We start from the raw sequence: 22,413 nt of genomic DNA, 5'->3' as shown, positions 1-22,413 counted from the left end.
TTGTGCGCCCCCTCCTACACTGCGCCGAGGCTGGAGACTCTCTTGCCTCTGCCCTGATATACCACCCCGCCAAAATCAGGCCTTTGGGGATTACCGCTTTAGTACACGGTAATTACCTTCTGGCCAAACAGAAAGTGACGCTCTCTTGTGCTCACTTCCTGTTTCAGAAATACGAAAGTGCACGGAAGCGTATTGTAAAAGTAAGCTTCCGCACATGCGGAACGCATTAAAACTTGTGGTGGTTTTTAACACACGCGTCACCATAGACTTGTATGACTTCCGTTCTACAAGCTCAATCGCAAGGTATCGTAAGTTAGCGCTAGCATCGGCGATGCAGCAAAAACGTTGCTTCCGTTGCTTGCAACGCTGCGTGTCGGTATGAAAGTCCTCCTAGACTTTCATTGGCCAGCGGTGGGGTGCAGTAAAATTACCACACCACCCCAGTGTGAAATCACCCTTTTACTCCCCTCCAATGTTGTTAGACAAAATTTAAGTTTCACGAAACCCTGCTTGATCATAACAGTCCTGTCCTCTTTCCATTATGAGGATGAGTGTAATTAAAGTTTATTCAGGCAAGTGAGCAAGTGTCATGGAGATACAGAGATCAGGCATGCAGCATGGACCTTACTGAGGTAATGATTATCCACACCCTCCATTAATCACAAGAGCTGCATACAGAATATGCAGCCAGTTGTGAGGAGGTCATAGTTAATATATACACTATCATCCATTACAACCTTCCTTCATTGGAAGTAGATAGGCTGTCAATGATGAAGTAACCACATGAAACAGCCTCCCATGCTCAAAGCACAGTAAAAAAAAACTGTGAGCCTTCCCGCGCAGCGACCCAGCAACTGGCTGGCCAATCGTGTGAGGGCGGGTTCCTCGCGGCCACCACTGACTACGAGTCCGCAGCTCCTCAGAGGGCTCTCAGCCAATCAGGAAGCAGAAGGCAGAGCGGCGCGAGGCCAGGGCTTTATATGGAAAGGCGGAGAGCGGGAGCCGTTACAGCCGTGAGGTGAGGAGAGACGTGAAGGGAGCTCCGCAGAGGATTACTGCTAAAGGATCTACGCTGGTGACGTCGCACTGCTTAGCTGAGGATGGTGAGACCGCGAGTGCATTCCCCGCCATCCCAACACACACAGACGCGCTTATGTATCCCCATTTTAGTACAGAAAGCATGGGGGGGGGGGGGGGGGGATTTCTCTTAGAGCCGCTACCTGCTCGCCCATCCAGGGCCGGTGGAGCGTCCAGTGCTTGTTTTCAGAGCCACCGCCGCTCGGTCATGTGGTCTAAGCCCCGCCCACTCGAGCCTCTGACTAAAGGTGGCCATACACCATACAATGTTTTAAACATCTGTTCAATTTAATAATTGCAATCAATTTTTTTAACTGATTGTAACATTTCAAAAATATGACCAATGTACCACACACCTGTGTTCAAATTTTTCCCCAATTATGATAAAAATGATTGGAAACTCTGACGAAATTGCTAGGGTGTGTATATTAATAAATTGACAATCTAACACACACCATACAATCTTTAAAAAAAATTGACTAGAAATATCTGGCATTCCGGATCAATATAAATTGAAAAAAACGTGAAATCCGATTTTTCAGGCGAATGAAAATAAAGCGTTCGATCAGTTAGGAAGATACGATCGTTTTTATCGAATTGCCGTAAAATCGGATCATTTTATTGCCTGCGCAGTACAGCCCGGAGGACGTCCGATGACGTCAGCGCACCCCGTGAGGCGCATTTTGAAACCTGGCAGCCGGCCAGGTCGGGTCGGCCACCGGAGGGGACCGGGAGCCTGCGGTGCGGCGCCGAGGGCGCGTCCTGGCTGCCCACGGCTGGAGGAAGCCCCAGGTAAGTGGATGGGCATTTTTATTTTTTTAAGAGCCACCCTGAACCTTCCCTTTAACTCCCGCAGTGAGCTGCGGATCCTCCCACCTGTGCGCTGCCAACCCCTGAATGTGTCCCTGGATGGTTGAGGTGGCGTCAAAACTCCACCCATCGACCTAATTGGAGGCTGCAGCAGTGAGTGTCAGTATATAGGACACTGCTGGCGAGTGATGACACGGCAAGGGGACCATGGCTGCATGTTAGTCTCTGCCAAGCAGAAGAGGCAGAGGATGGAAGGAGGGGACCATGGCTGCATGTGAGTCCCTACCAAGCAGAGGATGGAAAGAAGAGAATGTATTATTGTTTGTATGGGAGTCTGTGTGAGGGCTGGTTCACACTAGAGGCGTTTTTGAGATATTTTTTTAAGTGCTGGCGTTTGTGCAATGATTGTCTATGACAAAGTTCACATCTGAGCGGTTCGTTTCTGATCTACTCAGATAAGCGTTGCATGGGCCGTTTTTGAGGCGATTCCGCCTCAATGGAAGGTATAGTAAAAGCGCTCACAAAATCGTTTTGTGCAGCAATTGCATGAACGTTTGTAAGAATAAATACATTGTATTTATTTTACGGCTTATAGAGTTAACTTCCTGACTTGTGTCATTGAGTGAATAAAAAAAAAACACTCGGGAAAAGCAATTTTAACAAGACTGCATCGCCCACCCAATCGCCGGGAGAGGGAAAAAAAGCGTCTAAAAAAAAACACTCAACGCGGACAGACATGCAAGCGGAATGCAATGGGAACGAGGCCCGAGTCTGCACATCGAGTCTGTCTGTTAATCTGTAATGTAATTTATGGCTATTGCAGCACCAGAGGGTAATTTGGGCACCCAAAATTGATGTATGCCGCAGACGGGGCTTGTGCGGGAACAGCAGCTGGGACGGCTTAGGGACACCCTATTAGGGACAATGCTCCACTTTGTTTTGCAGGAAAATGCCAGTATTAATACACCGTGTAAGGATTGACTTGTTTGTCTTTACAGCGTGAATGTATCTCGATCCACGTTGGCCAGGCTGGCGTTCAGATTGGAAATGCATGCTGGGAGTTGTACTGTCTGGAACATGGCATCCAGCCTGATGGACAGATGCCCAGTGACAAAACCATTGGTGGGGGAGATGATTCCTTCAATACCTTCTTCAGTGAGACCGGGGCTGGCAAGCATGTCCCCAGAGCTGTGATGGTAGATTTGGAACCCACTGTGGTTGGTATGTATGACAGCATAATTAGTTTGTAAATGCAATATTATTGAGAAATACATAAAATCATGGGCTATTTCACACTGAAAATCACAATCAGTAAGCAATTTTTATAGCAATCGATTTTGCTCTTCTAGGGTTAATGCAATTGCTGTAAAAAAAAAAAAGTTACATGCAGTACTCTTGCAATGGATAGAAAAACAAATTGCTCCAGTGTGAAAACTCTCATAGTATTACATAGTCAAATGTTTGTTTTTTAAATCAGAAAATCTCTGAAAAGCTCTGACAGTGTGAAACTAAAACTATTATTTAAAGTGAACCAGAGACGAAGCACCCTCATGTATTTTACCGGGAACATTAGAAAAAACACCTACCCAACTCTCTGTTTCATTTTTAACTGTTCAGCTTGCTTCTAATCAGCCCTGATAAAATCCCAGACTGAGCATTCAGTCTGGCTTTGCTATAATGATTCCTGAGCAGAGCCACAAGAGGGCAGGCTTGGGCTTGAAAAGACACCAGAGAACACAGACTCTGCTATAAAAATTCCTGAGCAAAGCCAGGGATTTTATCATGCTTGATAAGAAGCAAGCTGAACAGTTAAAAATGAAACAGAGAGCAGGGTAAGTGGTTTCTCTAATCTCCCCACTGATATATATGGTAAAATACATGAACTTGCTTTGTCTCTGGTTCACTTTAACAAAGCTTATGCTGGTTACCAGTACATTGCTTTAATGGACTCCCAAAATTAAAAAAAAAGTAGTCTTTACTTACCTGGGGCTTCTTTTTTATAACTCCTGTTTTGGCACTTGTAGCGTGCGCTTTCTGAATTTGATAGATGGGTAGCCTTTTACAATGGATGAACATCTTTGGGATGAGCAGTGGTGTTTCTCCTCTGAATGTCTGCTGCTAAGTTGCTGTTTATGGCCACATGATGTTCGAAATGTCATGAGAGCTGGCCAGCCACTGAGGAATCTGGAGAATATCCATCCCTTCATTGAATCTCCTCAGCAGTTCCACAGACTTGAGCATCGAATGCCTTCTAAAAGGTGGTAGTGCTGCATTGCGGCACTAGTGATGTGCCTCATCATAATTTCATAAATAGTGTACATGACTCTCTTGTGTTGAAAACGATGTGAATTTACAGTGTGCATTATTAAATACAGTTTTATAAACTGGCCACTTTGAAATATTTGATGTAATATTAGACATTCCAAAACCCTCTCTGTAGAAAATGCAGTTATACATATTTGTCCTCGTTTAGATGAGGTCCGTACTGGGACATACCGTCAACTGTTCCATCCTGAGCAGCTGATCACCGGAAAGGAAGATGCTGCCAATAATTATGCCCGGGGACATTACACCATTGGAAAGGAAATAGTGGATTTAGTTCTGGATCGTATTCGGAAGTTGGTGAGCAGATCAATAAATATTATTTTAAATCTGATGGCTCATTGAAGGAACTCACCAAATCTTTTGTAGTTCTACCTCGATAGATCTATGTTATGACAAGAGGGTCTGCCTATGTGACTGTTGATGTGTCTTCTCTTCACAGGCCGATCAGTGCACAGGTCTCCAAGGGTTCCTCATCTTCCACAGTTTCGGTGGAGGCACTGGCTCAGGGTTTGCCTCTCTCCTGATGGAAAGGCTTTCTGTTGATTATGGCAAGAAGTCCAAACTGGAATTTGCCATCTACCCAGCACCACAGGTCTCAACAGCTGTGGTAGAGCCCTACAACTCCATCCTGACCACACACACAACTCTGGAGCACTCAGACTGTGCCTTCATGGTGGACAATGAAGCTATCTATGACATCTGTCGCCGTAACCTGGACATAGAACGTCCAACGTACACCAACCTTAATCGCCTCATTGGCCAGATAGTTTCTTCCATCACCGCCTCTCTGAGGTTTGATGGTGCTCTGAATGTGGATCTCACCGAATTCCAAACAAATCTGGTTCCTTATCCTCGTATTCATTTCCCACTGGTTACATATGCCCCTGTCATCTCTGCAGAGAAAGCCTACCATGAGCAGCTCTCTGTAGCCGAAATAACCAACGCCTGCTTTGAGCCTGCCAACCAGATGGTGAAGTGCGACCCCCGTCATGGCAAGTATATGGCTTGCTGTATGCTGTACAGAGGGGACGTGGTGCCCAAGGATGTCAATGCTGCCATTGCAACCATCAAGACTAAACGCACCATCCAGTTTGTAGACTGGTGTCCAACCGGATTCAAGGTTGGTATTCAAACTCAACTGAACTTGTAAATAGTACATTGTTGGTGCTGAGCTAGATACCTGATAAGATAGGAATGTTAATGAATCCAGAGCCACATTCTGAGATTCTTTCATAAAGCAACTCTCTAGGGTTTATTTCCTAAAGTCTTTTGTGTTGGTGAGCAGAAGGGAGGCAGCAAACCTGGACCGGAACATACTGCAGTTGCTGAATGGGTAGTGGTTGTGTAGTTGCATCCATGTGCATCACCCTTAACGGACCACTATCTCAAAAAAAGTAGGCAGTTAAAATCTGACAGTTGGCTGATGGTGTAATGGTTAAGGGCTCTGCCTCTGACACAGGAGACCAGGGTTCGAATCTCGGCTCTGCCTGTTCAGTAAGCCAGCACTAATTCAGTAGGAGACCTTTGGCAAGTCTCCCTTACACTGCTACTGCCAATAGAGCGCGCCCTAGTGGCTGCTGCTCTGCTCTGGCGCTTTGAGTCCGCAAGGAGAAAAGCGCAATATAAATGTTATTTGTCTTGTGTTTTGTCTTTTGGGCCAGTCCATCTCCTCATGGAGTATTCTCAGGGTTTTCTTTGTTTTCCTGAACAGCAGTTGCAAAGTCTTACTGACAAAATAGTGTGGAAGTGAGTAGGGAGGCTGGCTGGTATCTTACCATTTTGGCAGTTAAACTGCTGTTCAGAAAATGCTTTTAAAAACAAAGAAAATCCTGAGAATGCCCCATGAGGAGATGGGCTGGCCCAGATATAACTGTCACATATTCTGTCAGATATAACTGCCTACTTTTTTCGCAATAGTGGTCCTTTAAAGAGGAACTCCAGTGAAAATAACATAATAAAAAAAGTGCTTAATTTTTACAATAATTATGTATAAATTATTTAGTCAGTGTTTGCCCATTGTAAAATATTTTTTTCTCCCTGATTAACTTTCTGAAATGTATCACATGGCGACAGTTTTACTGCTGGCAGCATGTGATGTCAGTGGAAGGAGATGCTGCTTGCTTTTTTAGCAGTTTAAAACAGCTGTTATGTCCCACAATGCAACAAGGCTCCCACAGTGTGATGTCAGGACCATGGTCCTGACATCTCACTGTGGGAGGGGTTTCACCATAATATCAGCCATACATAGCCCCCTGATGATCCATTTGAGAAAAGGTAAAGATTTATCATGGGAAAGGGGGTATCAGCTACTGATGAACTGGGATGAAGTCAAGTCCTTTCCAAATCTCTTTAACAAGGACCTTTATCCTTGATGTAACAAAAATACATTCTTGCTGTGGATGTATATGTACAACTATAATCATACAAACACCAATTCACTAACTTTTCTGCAGTTTTTACTTTGTTCTGATACTACACAGGCTTGAGTTGTAGTCTTTTGTCACCTGACAGTTTTTAAAAGGAAACTTAACTGTAATAAAATAAAAGTTTCACTTACCTGGGCTTTGACCAGCACTCCACAGCCGTCCTGTGCCCGTGGAGTGAAGAACCGATCCTCCATCCCTCCACTGTAGCTAAGTTTCGGTTTACCCTTGGAATGCGTATCCTGGTACACATACACGTCATTGAATACTTACTGCGCCTGTGCAGGACACGTTCAGTGACGTGTATGCGTTACAGGATACGCATTCCAAGGGCCGCGCAGTCGCAGTGGACCGTTGGCAAAACTGAAGCTTAGCTGCGGTGGGGGACTGGTGGAAGCCCCAGGAAAGTGAAACTCTTTTATTTTGTCAAAGTTAAGGTTCCCTTTAAGTCAGTTCAGGTTTGCTGCTGGATCACCTAATGTATTCTGATCTTAGTAAATGAACGTCCCACAATAAACCCCTCTTTCTATGTGTGTGGTGATGGTAATGTCTAAGAGAAAGCATGAAGAAGCATGTGATCAGTTTAGTCAGGTGAAAGTTGTGCAAGTCTCTAATTTGCTAGTCATGATCGTGTGCTGAAGCAGGATGTGATCAGAGCTTTGCAAATCTATCATCTTAATAGATGAAATGTTTCTCCTTGAGTTCTTCTAGACATAACCATAATTAGAACTGTGTGATGCTGCCCCACTCCATGATGTTACCCCACACCCGTTACAGTTGGTGCACTCCGCAGTTATCGTCCATGAGCTGGGACATCACCAACAGGACATTGGTTTACTGGTCAGTGTTGGGAGTTTCTAAATTACCTGATTTCCTCTGAACACACTCAGCAGTATTTGTGCTACTACACTAAAAAAATACAACCAGCACTTGCTTTAGGTAAAAGTCATTGCTTTCAGGAAGAGTTAGTAAGTGGAATTTCTGTAGGGCCTATTCACACCGGGGATCGCAAAATTGCTAGCGTTTTGTGACAGGGTTTTTGTGCGAGTAACGTCGTTTTTATTGGACTTTTTTTAATTTAGCCTTTTAATCGCAAAAAAAACACTGCATTTATTGTGAATCACCGCCGATCGTGGCCGTGAAATCATATACTTTTAATTACACTAGCCGTTTTTAAAGCGCTAGCGATTGGCGTTAAATGCCCGCAAATCGGCCCGGTGTGAATGGGCCCTAAACAAAGGGACTTAAAGCTTTAAAGGCATGGGAGATTTTTTTTTTATATGCAGACTCCATTTAAAAACAGGTAAAATGGAAAATCTTTCATACTGGAGGTTTCTTGAATTATTTTTCAGGCAGGCAGCAGTTTGCACAAAAACCCCAAAACATCTATTTAAGGGCAGAGACACACTGCAGAGCACTTTTTAATCCATTTTTGTTTTTAAAAACACACACCCATTGACTTGCATTAAAATCGATGCAAAATTGCTGCAATCACTATTTTAAAAAAAATTACGATCACAGCAATTTTATTGCAAGTCGATGGAAGCGTGTTTTTAAAAGCAAAAATGCATCACAAAGCACTCTGCAGTATGTCTCTGCCCTTAGACATTGAGGGATTTTGTGGGTCTAAAGTTTCATGCCCATGTGGGATAAATGCCATCTGAAAATATTGTGTGTATGTGTGTCCATCGTCAGGCTTGTGTTGTACCAACTCAGCAGATGGATGAAGAAGAGAGTGCTGACCAGGGCTGTGGAGTCAGAGTCAGGGAGTCGGAGCAATTTTGGGTACCCGGAGTCGGTGGTTTCGTAAACTGAGGAGTTGGATGATTTTTGTACCAAATCCACAGCCCTGGTAAGTATTAGACTGAGGAGTCGGAGCCATTTTGGGTACCTGGAGTCGGAGTTGGTAGTTTCAAAAAAACTGAGGTGTCGGATGATTTTTATACCGACTGCACAGCCCTGGTGCTGACACTGGGGGGCACCTGTACACGTGTTCCTTTTCACCTGAAAAGAATATGAGTGATCATTTTGAAAAATAAAATTCTAGCTCGTGTGTGCAGTGAGAGCATATTCATACTTTACATGTTTGACTACTTGATCATTGACAGTGTTTACAGTGCAGAGCATTATGGGATTCTATCGCTGTGAGGGAGACTATAGATTTTGGCTGTGTGATATCTAGTTACAAGAAGATATTATGATGGGATGGAGCCAGCCAGATCTAAAAAGCCTTAATTATCATAGCATATGAGAGGAGACATTTCTTCTAAACATCACTAGAGTAACTAGTCAGGAGAAGAGATGCTTGCTTCTACCTGTATTTACAATAACTGTATTCTCTAAAGTTTAGAGAATACAGTTATTGTAAATACAGGTAGTTCCAGTTAACTAATGAGATAGCGACAGTTTGTTCATTCTTAAAGCGGAATATAACCCTGCATTTCAACTTTGCTCTAAAACATTATTTACAGTATATTATATGCAACCAGCATTTTTTTTTTTTTACTAGACCAGCATTGGAAGGGTTACACAGGGCTTTAAAGTTCCTGGAGATTTCTGCAGAGGCATGGGAAGCTGACATAGATACATTTTGTTTACATAAATGTATCTAAGTGTTGAATGTGACTCACTCTGACTGAGAAGGAGCTGGAGGACAGCCAAAGAGTGTGTAACATTTCTCAATAGATACATTTAACTAAATACAATGTAACAATCTGAACTTCTGCATATCTCTTCTCCATGGAACTTTAAACCTCTGTGTTTAACCCTTCCAATGCTGGTCTAGTAAAAAAAAATGCTTTTTGCATATAATATGCTGTAAATAATGTTTTAGAGCAAAGTTGAAATCCAGGGTTATATTCCGCTTTAACCTGATTCTGTTCTTTAGTCGAAACACTGTGCCACCTCCCATCCCCCTTGTGCCTCCTGTCCTGTTTGTGCTTCCTATGTCCCCCTGTACCACCTATTGGTCCCTTTGTGCCACCAATTGGTCCCCCTGTGCCACTTTTATTCCTATTGGCTCCTCTCTTGTACTCCCTGAAGCTATAAGCAGAGTGCAGGGGCAGCTGGAAGCTGTGCTTTAACTTACCTTCCTGCTGTAGTCCAGCACTGTCTGTCTTGTTCTTCACAGCTTGTCTCTCCCCCTTGTGCAGGCACTTCTATATGATGCAGGACACCGTGTTTGACATTATCTATCAGGTGTCGTTTCAGTTTATGATCTGCATGGAATCAGATAGCAAAACTCTGTTAGTGGGGAAAAGCCCAGAACCTGTGTTCTCATAACTCCTTAGTTACTCGCAGGGCTGTGGAGTCGGAGTCGGGGCAATTTTGGGTGCCTGGAGTCTGAGTCGGGAAAAAATGCACCGACTCCAACTCCTAATGAATTTAAACTGTAATTAAAATAGAAAATATGATAAAATGTTCTATTTCTTAGATAATAGTCATCATTAATAATTTATACATACAGTAATAGCTGTGCTTAGTCCACAAAAATGAAATAAACCAATCAAAATTAGTTACTTGTGCTGCTTCAATAAAGCAGTTCCCGTATTTTTAAAGTCAGATATACACATCTGATTGTGACTGTATATATGATGTGTACACAGGAATCTCTTATATATACTAAATAACATCTATGCTGTAAGAATAAAGCCTGATGTGTAGCCGTGTCACTAATAGAGATGGTCAGTGAGATGGAAATAATTCTGCGTTGATTCTGATTTATGCAAATGTACGCACTCTATTTGCTTGTGAAATCAAATAATTTGATATGTTGTTAAAATTTGGTTTGGTGACTACGAATTAAATGGTACCTGAGAAGGATGAAAAGAAAAGTTTTATACATACCTGGGGCTTCTTCCAGCCCCCTTCAGGCTAATCAGTCCCTCGCTGTCCACCTCCACCACCTGGATCTTCAGTCCTGGTAATTCAGCCAGTCAGCGCAGTCCGACCGCATGCCGCTTCCACAGCCAGGAGCGTTCTGCTGCTGCACAGGTGTAGTACGCTCCCGGCAGCGGAGTGTGTGCATGCGCACTATGCCAGACTGGCTCAAGTACCTGGACCCATAGCAGAAGATCCAGGTGGCGGAGGAGGACAGCGAGGGACTGATTAGCCTGAAGGGGGCTGGAGGAAGCCCCAGGTATGTATAAAACTTTAATTTAATCTGTCTCATGTTTATTTTGTTACACAGTAGTACTATACTTTACATATGCACTCTCCATAGAGCTGCAGGGAATCCACTGAGAATGTTGTGCACATTGAACACAGAGTTGTCTATCACCCATAAACCTGGTTCAGATTGTGCATGAAGAATGTGTAATAGAGGAAGAATCTCCTTATTCCCCTGCAGAGTACCTGCATATCACTCTTACATGTACCCACAGTTACATTGCCTAGGGCCAGACAGATGTTCTTTGTTCCGGTCTGTACCTTTTACAAGTACTCTTACCAAGGACTAGTTTTAGTCTATGACTAAAGGGAATAAATATGGCAGTCTTCATATCCTTCTCACTTCAGTTGTCTTTTAAAATTCCTAAGCGTTGTCAGTTAAGAGACGAATTTCATGTTACATACTTTCAATCAACAAGATTGTAATATGCAAATTGTCGGAGTCGGTGGAATCCTAAACTGAGGAGTCGGTGGATTTTCACAGCCCTGGTTACTCACTCAGAGCATACAGATTTCAAATGATTCATAAAGTAGAATGTTATACACATCCTTTGAATTATCTCCCAGGCCACCTTTCCCTAGTACATCTCTTCAAACTATGTATAAAAAGTAATCGGTAGGAAGTGCTGCTCAGTTTGTGTTTATTTATATTGTGGGAATTATCTTCTATAATAAAACCCCTGTGTCTCTGCGTCATGCTGTCCCTGTGTAGCTGGGTCCGCGCTTTTTGCCACTGCGCATTTGCGCAACACGGACCCAGCCTCACAGAGACAGGAGGATGGGGCCAGGGAGCCGAGCAGGCGGCGTGTGAGCGGGCAGCCGGGTGTGCGGCGTGTGAGCTGGCGGCCGGGTGTGTGACAGGTTAGCGTGGCGGACGCGCGCAGAGGTTGGCGGACGTGCGCGCGGCGAAAAACACAGACCTAGAGCCTGTTTTTTAAAGAGACACTGAAGCAAACTTATTTTGCCTATTTTACCTTATAATTCGCTTCAGTGCTCTAATGCCAAGTAATCCGCCGCGTCCCCGCCGCTAAACGAGGGCTGCAGAGCCCGCAAATCCCTCTGCAAATATCTGAGGGGCAGAGCTTCCAGCTATAGCTCTGCCCCTACTGACGTCAATCGCCGCACGGATCTCCGCCTCTCCCCGCCCCTCTCTGTGAACGAAGTGTGAGAGGGGCGGGGAGAGGCGGCGATCCGCCGTGATTGACATCAGGGGGGGCAGAGCTGAAGTTAAAAGCTCTGCCCCTTCCAGGAAATGCCTGCCGGATTGCCCCCCGGGGATTTGGAGGCTCTGCAGCCCTCGTTTAGCGGCGGATTACTTGGCATTAGAGCACTGAAGCGAATTATAAGGTAAAATAAGTATGTTAGGCAAAATAAGTTTGCTTCAGTGTCTCTTTAAACGGGCTTAGGTCTGCTACTCTTTTATATTCAGAATGAATGTTGAAGTAGAAGCTGTGTCCTAACAGTGATATACTTTGTTACAGGTTGGGATCAACTATCAACCCCCAACTGTGGTCCCAGGAGGAGATCTGGCCAAAGTGCAGCGTGCTGTATGCATGCTCAGCAATACCACCGCTATTGCAGAGGCCTGGGCCCGACTGGATCACAAGTTTGACCTTATGTATGCTAAGCGTGCCTTTGTGCACTGGTATGTTGGGGAGGGGATGGAGGAAGGAGAGTTCAGCGAAGCCCGAGAGGACCTGGCGGCTCTGGAAAAGGATTATGAGGAGGTTGGGGTAGATTCTGTGGAGGCGGAGGCTGAGGAGGGGGAATATTAGAGGAATATTAATCTTAGTGTAGAGGTACAAGTGTTTTCTCTGAATTTTAAAAGTTCTTCTTTTGTGTTCTGCAGTTTTAGCAATAATAAATGATTCGAAAAAATAAATAATTGGTTTGGTGTGAAAATTTATTTTGTAATGCAAAAGTTTTCCTTTGCAGTGTCATAGAATTTCTTGAAGCCACATCACTGGATTGGGGACCACACTACTAATTTACAGAGTACTAGTCACAGTTTACACTTAAAGGGGCACTATGGCAAAAAAAAACCAATTAATTTTAAAATATGTGCAAACATAGACAAATAAGTACATTTTTTTCCAGAGAAAAGTGAGCCATAAATTACTTTTCTCCTATGTTGCCGTCACTTAAACTAGGTAGTAGAAATTTTACAGAAGCGACAGCTTTTTGGACTAGTCCAGCTCTTTATAGGGGATTCTCAGCAAGGCTTTTATTCTTTATAAAGCTATTCCCTAAAAAGGATTTAAACAATGATGCTGTCCAGCTTCCCTGCTCGCTACACAGTTGTTTGGCAGTTGGATGGAGCAACTGCCATTCACTAAGTGATTTTGAAAATAAATCTCTGAGAATCCCCCATGAAGAGATGGACTAGTCCAAAACCTGCCGCTTCTGTCAGATTTCATTGACAGCAACATAGGAGAAAAGTAATTTATGGCTCATTTTACTCTGGAAAAAAAGGTACTTCTTATTTATCTATGTTTGCACATATTATAAATTTTACAATTGTTCACCATAGTGCCCCTTTAATCAGTTGCTCTCTGTTATAACTGAAAGGACAACTGATTTTCAAAGTAATGCCCATGTTTCCCAATGGTCCAGTTCACACTATGGGGTTGATTCATTAAACCGTGCTATGACGAATAGCACACTTTATCAAAAATAACACACCTTATGAAAGTTAACACGCCTTATCAGAGTAGTATAGCGAGCGCTATGAAACCCGCAGGGGCTCAGGGCAGGGTGAGTGCCATTGCCAATTAGCATGCATACATTCGTAGCGCTCGCTATGCTACTCTGATAAGGCTTGCTATCTCTGATAAGGCGTGCTATTTGTCATACTACAGTTTAGTGAATCAAACTCTAGACGTGTTTTAATTGAAAGATTTTTCATAATGCACTGCTATGGAGAAGAGGAAAAAAGAAACACCAACTGATTAAGTGTAAATGCTTCTGTATATTTTACTGCCTGTACTCCTTGTCTTTACCTCAGTGCAGAATACTGCAGCTTAGTAAGGGCTCGTTTCCACTATAGCGAATCCGCATGCGGGCAGTGCATGCGGATTCGCATAGGCAATACAAGTGGATGGGATTGTTTCCACTTGTGCGGGTGCGTTTCGGTGTGCGGGGAAAATCTGCACGACAGAGCCGTCAGATTTCGCGTGGGCGAATAGCCGCTAATGCATTTAATAGGGAAATCGCATGCGGATTTCCCCGCGATTTCGCGTGCGATTTCGCATGGTTTGCTATGGAGCTTTACTCAGGCAGTGACATGGTTAAATTCACCTGGCTCCTTGCCATGCGAAATCGCGGCTAAATCCGCATGCGGAAACGCAGCCGCATGCGATTTCTTCTGCGGTGGAATCCAGGCGATTCCGCACCGCAACAGTGGAAACGAGCCCTGAAGCTTTTAGGCGCTTTTCACACTAGACTGCAAAATAGCCAAAATGCAAAACATTGCATTGCAGTTTTTCTGTGATTATGCTTTCCAATTCCCATTCGGGGAATAAGAACTGCATCCCTATCGCTCCAAAAATGCTACATGCAGCGCATTTGCAATTTATTGCTGCCGTAAATGATCCTATAGGGATACATTGTACACATTGCTTTGCTGATCGATAGTGAAATGTTAGTGCCCCAGTGTAAATGTGGCCTGAAGGTGCCCAATAAATAATACAATTTACGTACAATCTTACCAAAGCTATGTAGTAGAATGGTAAACTGAGTGTATATACTATGAATGGATACTTTAGGTAGTCCCTCCATATAACGTAGAAGTGGTAAGATTGTGTCATTAAAGGGTCCCAGAGTAGAGGGGATAATTGAAAATCTGGACTTACCTGGGACTTCCTCCAGCCCCCCATAGCCCGTGAGGTCCCCCGGCGTCCTCTTGGTGTATTCCATGGTCCCACGTGTGCAATCACGTTGGTCGCTGTAAGCCTCCTGCGCATGCACGGTTCTCTAAAGACACATGCGTAGGAGGCTTATGGTGACCGGTGAGATGATGCGCCAGATTACCAGCGCCACATCTATTGTTAAAAAAAGATCTATTGTTAAAAAAGCCACCAGCAGGACCACGGAAGGGACCAAGAGGACGCCAGGGACCTTGCGGGCTATGGGAGGCTGGAGGAAGCCCCAGGTACATCCAGATTATCAATTTACCCCTCTGCTCAGGGTCCCTTTAACTACCTAACGACCGCAGCTCCAGGACCACCTAATGCCAATTGGCGCCAAGTCCTGGAGCTGTGGTTTCCCAGGGAACAACCGTGCGCATGCGCGATCATTCCCTGCCGGTTCACGGAGAGCCTGCTAGTCGCCGATCACGGTTAACAGGCTGTTTGTAAACGAAAGTATAATACTAATAAATTGTGCTTGACATGCTACTCTTCTGTGACATGTTTTCCGGCAGAAGAATCAGTACGGAGAGATACTGCATATAAATCTTTATTCAACTAGAACAAAGCAGCAACAGGCAACAAAACAACTTCTTTACTTAGCAAGGAAATAATTGCAGAATAGTCATCTAACGAAGAGTGGATTCTTCACGTTCTATTTATTCAGTGGGGACCACCCAAAGTGGGGGGTCCTATGGTGACCGTCACCAGAATAAGCTGCCTGCATCTGGGATAGCTTCTTTTCTTCCTCTTCCAACTCTGCCTTCAGCCTGTCAAAGACAAGACAAATAACATTTATATTGTACTTTTCTCCTGGCGGACTTAAAGCGCTTGAGCTGCAGCCACTAGGGCTCAGTAGACAGTAACAGTGTTAGGGAGTCTTGCCCACGGACTCCTTACTGAATAGGTACAAGCTTACTGGACAGGAAGAGCTGAGAGCAAGTTGTGTACAAGCGTCGTTGCACTGCGCAGGCACACGAATAGTGATGATCATAACCAGTTAATTACAATTACGCTAAATTTTGCATAACTTTTGGCAATTACGCCTATACGTAATTATGATTTGTAAATTCAATCGATTTCATATAATCATTCGTAATTTCAAGTAAATGTTTGTGTCATTTCGTGCCGACTTTAGCAGTTTTAAAAATGCAAAGAGAAATGTTTTTTTAAACTCAGAAGAATGACATTTAAAAAAAAAACATTTTTCCTTTGCATTTTTAAAATCGATTTTCTCAAAAACGAGTGTTTTTGAAAAATGACTGTTCTGACTTGTACCCACTATTCTCCTTAACATATGTAGCAGCTTTGGTGGCAATAGCATGTAAGGGGGCTTTGCTATTAACCGATAAATTCGGCACAAAATTACGCAAAAATGTAATGCAAAATTATGAATGATTACAATTACAGCCGAAACAATTATGATTTTCCAGAAATTTCACATTACGATTTTGCATTGTAATATCAAATTACGATGCAAAATTACATCTACGCGAAATTTGTGCTCATCACTACACACGGATAGTCCGCGTCTGCGCAGTTGCACAGGGCCGCTCGTGCACTGATTTTTGTTTCTTCATGCTATTGCTCATGCTTGCACTTGTGCAGTGTGGTGTGTAGTCATTCCTCTCTCTGAATAAAATTCTGAAATGTATTGTTGGTGACATCCTAAGTTATGCCAGGTGATCTCTGCGGAATGTTCGTTACTGTGAGTTCTAAACACGGAGATACTGCTTGCTTGGCAGTTGGAAAAAGCTGGTATTTCCCACAATGCAACGAGGTTCATAGACAGCAAACTGGTCATGACATATTGATGATCTATTTGAGAAAAGGTAAGGATTTCTCATGGAAAATGGGTTATCAGCCACTGATTGGAATGAAGTTCAATCCTTGGTTAGGGTCGGTTCACATTTGTTTAAAAAATGTATCTGTGGCTCCGTTTTTCAGCCAGGTCCCAAACCGGAGCCACTGAAACCAATGTTAAAAATAGCTGCCTTCTTCACACACTTTAAAAAACTGATCCGGGGGATCCGGTTTGAAAAACTGAATGGAGAGTCTGGATTTGCAACATTTTCACAGATCCCAGATACCTGCGTAGGCAATGAAAGGCAACACAAAAACAGATTCCCTCTACACAGGCTACTTTGCACACAAAAACGGAGAGAGAACCGGCGATCACCGCTGGGAGACTGAAGGCTCCGCCTTCCAAGCGGAGATATGCACGCAAACTCCTGCTAGCCTCATAGAAGGTTGTTCACGCCAATCTGCGTGGAGCGGCCCTGGGACTGCTGCCGCGTGCACGCCAATTGGCGTGGAGTGGTCGGCTAAAGGTTAAACTGCACACTTCCTGGCTGACCTGCTGATCCTCTGACTCTATTACTTTAACCTCCCTGCCGGTTATCCCGAGCTCAGCTCGGGGTAACCTGCCGCGGAGGATTCCTCAGGCCCTGCTGGGCCGATTTGCATAATTTTTTTTTTGTTACACGCAGCTAGCACTTTGCTAGCTGCGTGTAACTTACGATCGCCGCCGCTCCCCGCCGATTCGCCGCAACCCGCCGCGACAGAGGGTGTCCCCCCCCCCGAGACCCGTGCGCTGCCTGGCCAATCAGTGCCAGGCAGCGTCGAGGGGTGGTTCGGGACTCCCTCTGACGTCACGACGTCGATGACGTCATCGCGCCCGTCGCCATGGCGACGGGGGAAGCCCTCCTGGAAATCCCGTTCAGAACGGGATTTCCGGATGGGTATATGCGCCGGCGGCGATCGGCGCATTCGGGGGGACGCCGCAGGGAGGGGGGAAGCATGTAGCTAGCGCTAGGCTAGCTACATGCTAAAAAAAAAAAAATAATGCGAAAAAACACCCTCCCTGCCGTGCGCAGCATTTTTTTATAACGGCAGGGAGGTTAAGCCACAGACCCTGAACAAGCATGCAGATCAGATGTTTGTGACAAATCTGACAGGATTAGCTGCATGCTGGTTTCAGGTGTGTGATGCATACATTTAGGAGGACCGCAGCAGAGGTGGCGTCACAAGGCTGATTCCTAAGAGATTTCATGCTGAAATCGATCGGGGATCGGCCTGCTGGCTATGGCCCAGAATATGTGAACTTGTATTATTAGCACTACCACTCCAGTGTATGATCTGGCATTTGTATTACTACCTATTTTGTTGTAGGAAGGAAAACCGCTCTACCTCTGATACCTGTGCAGGGTGCTGGAAGCCAAACGGCAAATCAGGAACACAGTGAAGATGAAATCCGCACACCCGCAGGTAAAGTCCAAGGGTTTTTATTTGAATCCAACTCACAAATACAGTAAAACAGCTGATATATTTCAGATCATATCCTTACTCATACCGTAGCTTAAACAAACTGACATCTTGGTGGAACATATATACTGCTAGGACCGCCCATAAAGGGCGTATGCTCTTAAATCAATGAAGGCAAAGCCTCAATTTGGATTTAAAGGTGCAGGACTAAAGCCTGCAGAAATATGTCCACCATCAAAAACATATTACATTTGTAAATTATGTACATAGAAATTGCAAACTTGCAAAAACTAAAATTACAGAAGTACAAAAATACAAAACGATTAAAACGATATCAATATATAAAATTAATATCCCACCTAGCGTTCAGCCCATTTGGTTCCCTGGTACCCATCTGCAAAATCCAAAATGTTTCTCTTGTTTGCAATTTTTTGTATGCATCACCTCGTCTAAATGAAACAGTTACCTTCTCAATCCCTTGAAATGTAAAACCCCTCATGTTGCCATCATGCTTCTCCCTGAAATGTCTCGCCACATTGCTAATATTATCTGTCTTCCACGAGGCCCCATTATAAGGTTCTGAAATTCTTTGTCTTAAACAGCGTGTAGTGCAGCCCACATATTGTAGGCTGCAAATTGTGCATGTGTCCACATAAATGACAGATTTCGTATTACAATTGATAAATTGTCGTAAAGTAAACGTTCTCTGATTAGCAACGGAAAAGACATCACGCGAGGGATGATGGCAAACACAATAATTGCAAGAGCAGAAACCACACCTGTACGACCCAACAGTAGATAACCATGTGGACCGCACAGGTGCAGTAGAGGATTGGAAAAGACTGGGGGAAAGGGTGGACGCCAAGGATGGGGCCTTTTTGTATGCAAACCTGCAACCTGGCTCAAGTACTTGTTGTAATTTATCATCAGCATATAGAACTGGGATATATCGCTTAATAACCCCTATAACTTTATCATATTGTTGGCTATACGTTGTTATAAAGTTCACAGAACTACCTGTTTTGTGTTGTGTATCTTATTGCTTATTACCTGTATTCTATCTACTGTCTATTACCTGTATTGTGCTGTCACCCCTGTTATCATTGTCTGAATTGACAATCACTGCGTAATATGTTGGCGCTATATAAATCCAGTAAATAATAATAATAATATGGGCCACCAACAGATCAATCTCTCTCTGATCAGACTCCTCTAGTCGTGCCATGCACGTGAGTTTATGCTGCATGTCGGCAGATTTTTCCCTGCATGAGAATTCGCATGCAGCCTATTGAGTTCAATGGCCAGAAAAATCGCATCCGAATTTGTGTGTGGAGAATCGGGTGGCAATCGCAGCAGTGGAAACGTACCCTAATTATTTCTAATGGGGGTACAAACAGAAATAAAGAAAACCTATATTTTGAAGAGAGGGAAATGATTAGGACCCTGTCACGTTATTTCCTGTTCCCAAGACCGCCTTTCTCCATATTAACCTTTCCTGGACCGACGCAGTACAAATCTATGTCCAGGAGGTGGTGCTGCAGCCCTGACTGGACGTAGACTTTACGTCACATTGATCACGCGTCCCCACCGTTACTTCCGATCTGCTGCTCTGTGCCCGCCGTAATTCGCTTGCCCTGCCATCTCTATGAGGGCAGAGCTCTGTGAGCAGGTCAGGAGCCGTTTTCATTGGCTCCTGGCCCTGTCATCACTGTAAGTCAATCCCATTGGCTTACAGTGATTGACTGGGTCAGGAGCCAATGAAAGCGGCTCCTGACCGGCACAGAACGGCAGGAGCGGCAGATTTTTGCACTGATTCGTCAGGAAGCGGCGTTTTACTGTACCAGCAGCCTCTGGTCCTTAAGGGGGCAGAGGCTGCTGGTACTGAAGTGGTTAAAAACATGGAGTGTCCCAGACCAGGGACAGGACGTTCCTTCTAAACATCCTGTCCACAAAATCCAAATCTAAAGAGCTTAAACTTCTAAACTAACTTTGAGGAGGCTCCACCGGGTACATGTTTTTTACACACTTTTTATCCCACTTCAGGTAACCTTTGGATTAAAAATGTGTGACTTTCACCTGTTGTATTTGTCCAGCTGTTCTGTGTGATCCGCGGTTGCTGCCTCCAGCATAGACTGGATCACAGCGTTGTCTTCCTCACACAGCGTTCTGCACAACCAGAGAGAATAAAGATAAAACAGACAGATTGAGAACTCTGGTCTAACACTAACAACAACAAAAGCATTTGTGTAATAGGAGGCCCTGCTGAAATGACATTAGTGACCATGGGTAGATTCTCTAAAGCTACCGCGCTCAAGCAGCACCGGATAAACCTGCGAGCACATGCTATGTGCGGTCCTGGCAGCATAGCGTGTGCTCCTGATACGCACAACCGTTCTCAGTGCTGCGCACTATACTTGTAGCGCGACCGCAATGCATCACTACCGCGGCCACTATTACATTACTGTAATTGCCAATTCTGTATTTTTTGTACCAGTGTCTATGTTTGTTGTATAATAAATTAATAATAAGATCAGCGCTCAGGTTCAGTCCTTTCTGTGAATGCAAAGTTTATATACTTTCATGGGCTGCACTTCACACCAGTAGATGCATTATGCTGTAATGGTCGGGCATGGAGTTTCAAGTCCTAAAATCTAAAGTGCTTAAAAGCTCATTTCAGAAATTGAGGAAGAAAGGGGAAAAGAGGCACTGTGCCTTTACAGGCCTCTGATGGCGCGTTAGTGCGCGAAATGGCTATCAGGCTATGACCTAACCCCCACTGTTACCCGCTGTATGTGTTTATCAGTTTGGATCGAATAAAAGGTGTATTGGAGGAGAAAAAGAAAGCCCTCATAACAAGCACCACTTGAAAAAATAAAAAATGCTTTATTTCACAATTTAGATAAAGGTAATTGAAGACATAATGAGATTCAACATGAAGTTTAAAATCAATTAAAATATACGGCAAAGTCCATTCCCTGTAGCAAAACAATCATGAATGCATATAATGATATATAAATAAATCTAGCATCTGAAGAGTAAATCACAATACACCTGATGATAAATAGAGTCAAAAACCAGCATGATGGGCATCTATCAAAGAGCCCACCAATACTTGAACCCGGGTTCAGTATAAATAGGTGAAGGAAGGGGGGTATACCCCAAAGTGCAAAATTACCTGTGCAAACAATGCTATAACTAGTAATATATAATGTGACAAAAATCTGCAGAGTAAATAAACTAGTAGTGACTGGAGCAGCCTATAGAATGGGTGCATGCAAAGAGAAATGGTGAAAAGCTGTGAAAAGGAGAACAATACTTATCCCCAGGTAAGGACTGGATGGATCAGATGCTAGAAGCAGGGAAGAGTCGGTACCCCTAAGGACTATCCCACATGTTCTGCGGGCGTCACCCTGCTTTGAAGGAGAGAGGACACCGCAGGTTGTGCACGCCAAGACGGCGTTTAAATACTGAAGAGAGAGGGTGTATGTGCATAGACGCCCGCTGCGCGTCACCCGGAAGTGACGTCATCGCGGGCAGGAAATGTCGGAGACAAGTCAGGAGGAAGCAGAAACCACGCTGGAGCGCAGCGGCGAACCAGGAAGCCGCAAGGTGAGTAGTGCGCAGGCCTGAGAGGCAAAGGGAATAGGATACCCCACAGAGGAAAGCCACAAAGGACCAGAAGAGCAGAATCCCAAATAGGAGGACGGAAAAAACCACAGAGGTGCATACATATCAGTCAAACTGATAGATAATAAAGTTGAATAAGAGATTGTTATTCTTACATCCTATCATATACAGTGGTGTGAAAAACTATTTGCCCCCTTCCTGATTTCTTATTCTTTTGCATGTTTGTCACACTGAAATGTTTCTGCTCATCAAAAAACGTTAACTATTAGTCAAAGATAACATAACTGAACACAAAATGCAGTTTTAAATGATGGTGTTTATTATTTAGTGAGAAAAAAAACTCAAAATCTACATGGCCCTGTGTGAAAAAGAAATTGCCCCCTGAACCTAATAACTGTTTGGGCCACCCTTAGCAGCAATAACTGCAATCAAGCATTTGCGATAACTTGCAACAAGTCTTTTACAGTGCTCTGGAGGAATTTTGGCCCACTCATCTTTGCAGAATTGTTGTAATTCAGCTTTATTTGAGGGTTTTCTAGCATGAAGTCTTTTTAAGGTCATGCCACAACATCTCAATAGGATTCAGGTCAGGAATTTGACTAGGCCACTCCAAAGTCTTCATTTTGTTTTTCTTCAGCCATTCAGAGGTGGATTTGCTGGTGTGTTATGGGTCATTGTCCTGCTGCAGCACCCAAAATCGCTTCAGCTTGAGTTGACGAAAAGGTGGCCGGACATTCTCCTTCAGGATTTTTTGGTGGACAGTAGAATTCATGGTTCCATCTATCACAGCAAGTCTTCCAGGTCCTGAAGCAGCA

General features: G+C 44.1%; 2 protein-coding genes across 3 annotated transcripts in view; one reads left to right on the top strand and one right to left on the bottom strand.

The window, feature by feature from the left end:
- The first annotated feature begins 945 nt into the window (after window positions 1-945).
- On the top strand, window positions 946-12,687 carry TUBA3E (tubulin alpha 3e). The gene is made up of 5 exons (XM_068248789.1): window positions 946-1,103; window positions 2,886-3,108; window positions 4,361-4,509; window positions 4,652-5,332; window positions 12,284-12,687. The coding sequence occupies exons 1-5, from the start codon at window positions 1,101-1,103 to the stop codon at window positions 12,575-12,577; spliced, it is 1,350 nt and encodes a 449-aa protein (XP_068104890.1). The 5' UTR covers window positions 946-1,100; the 3' UTR covers window positions 12,578-12,687.
- A 2,554-nt stretch (window positions 12,688-15,241) lies between these two features.
- Window positions 15,242-22,413, bottom strand: part of LOC137528553 (synaptonemal complex central element protein 1-like) — a 44,900-nt gene continuing 37,728 nt past the window's right edge. For both annotated transcript variants that reach the window (XM_068249886.1, XM_068249887.1), the window contains 2 exons: window positions 20,048-20,137; window positions 15,242-15,477 (listed from right to left, as the gene is read on the bottom strand). In XM_068249886.1, coding sequence (XP_068105987.1) covers window positions 15,363-15,477; window positions 20,048-20,137 — 205 coding nt within the window. In that variant the 3' untranslated portion in view covers window positions 15,242-15,362. The remainder of the gene's footprint in view (window positions 15,478-20,047; window positions 20,138-22,413) is intronic.

The sequence above is a fragment of the Hyperolius riggenbachi genome, chromosome 8 (genome assembly GCF_040937935.1).
Source record: "Hyperolius riggenbachi isolate aHypRig1 chromosome 8, aHypRig1.pri, whole genome shotgun sequence".
In the NCBI taxonomy this organism is placed as follows: Eukaryota; Metazoa; Chordata; class Amphibia; order Anura; family Hyperoliidae; genus Hyperolius; species Hyperolius riggenbachi.
This window is presented reverse-complemented; position numbering and strand designations above follow the sequence as displayed.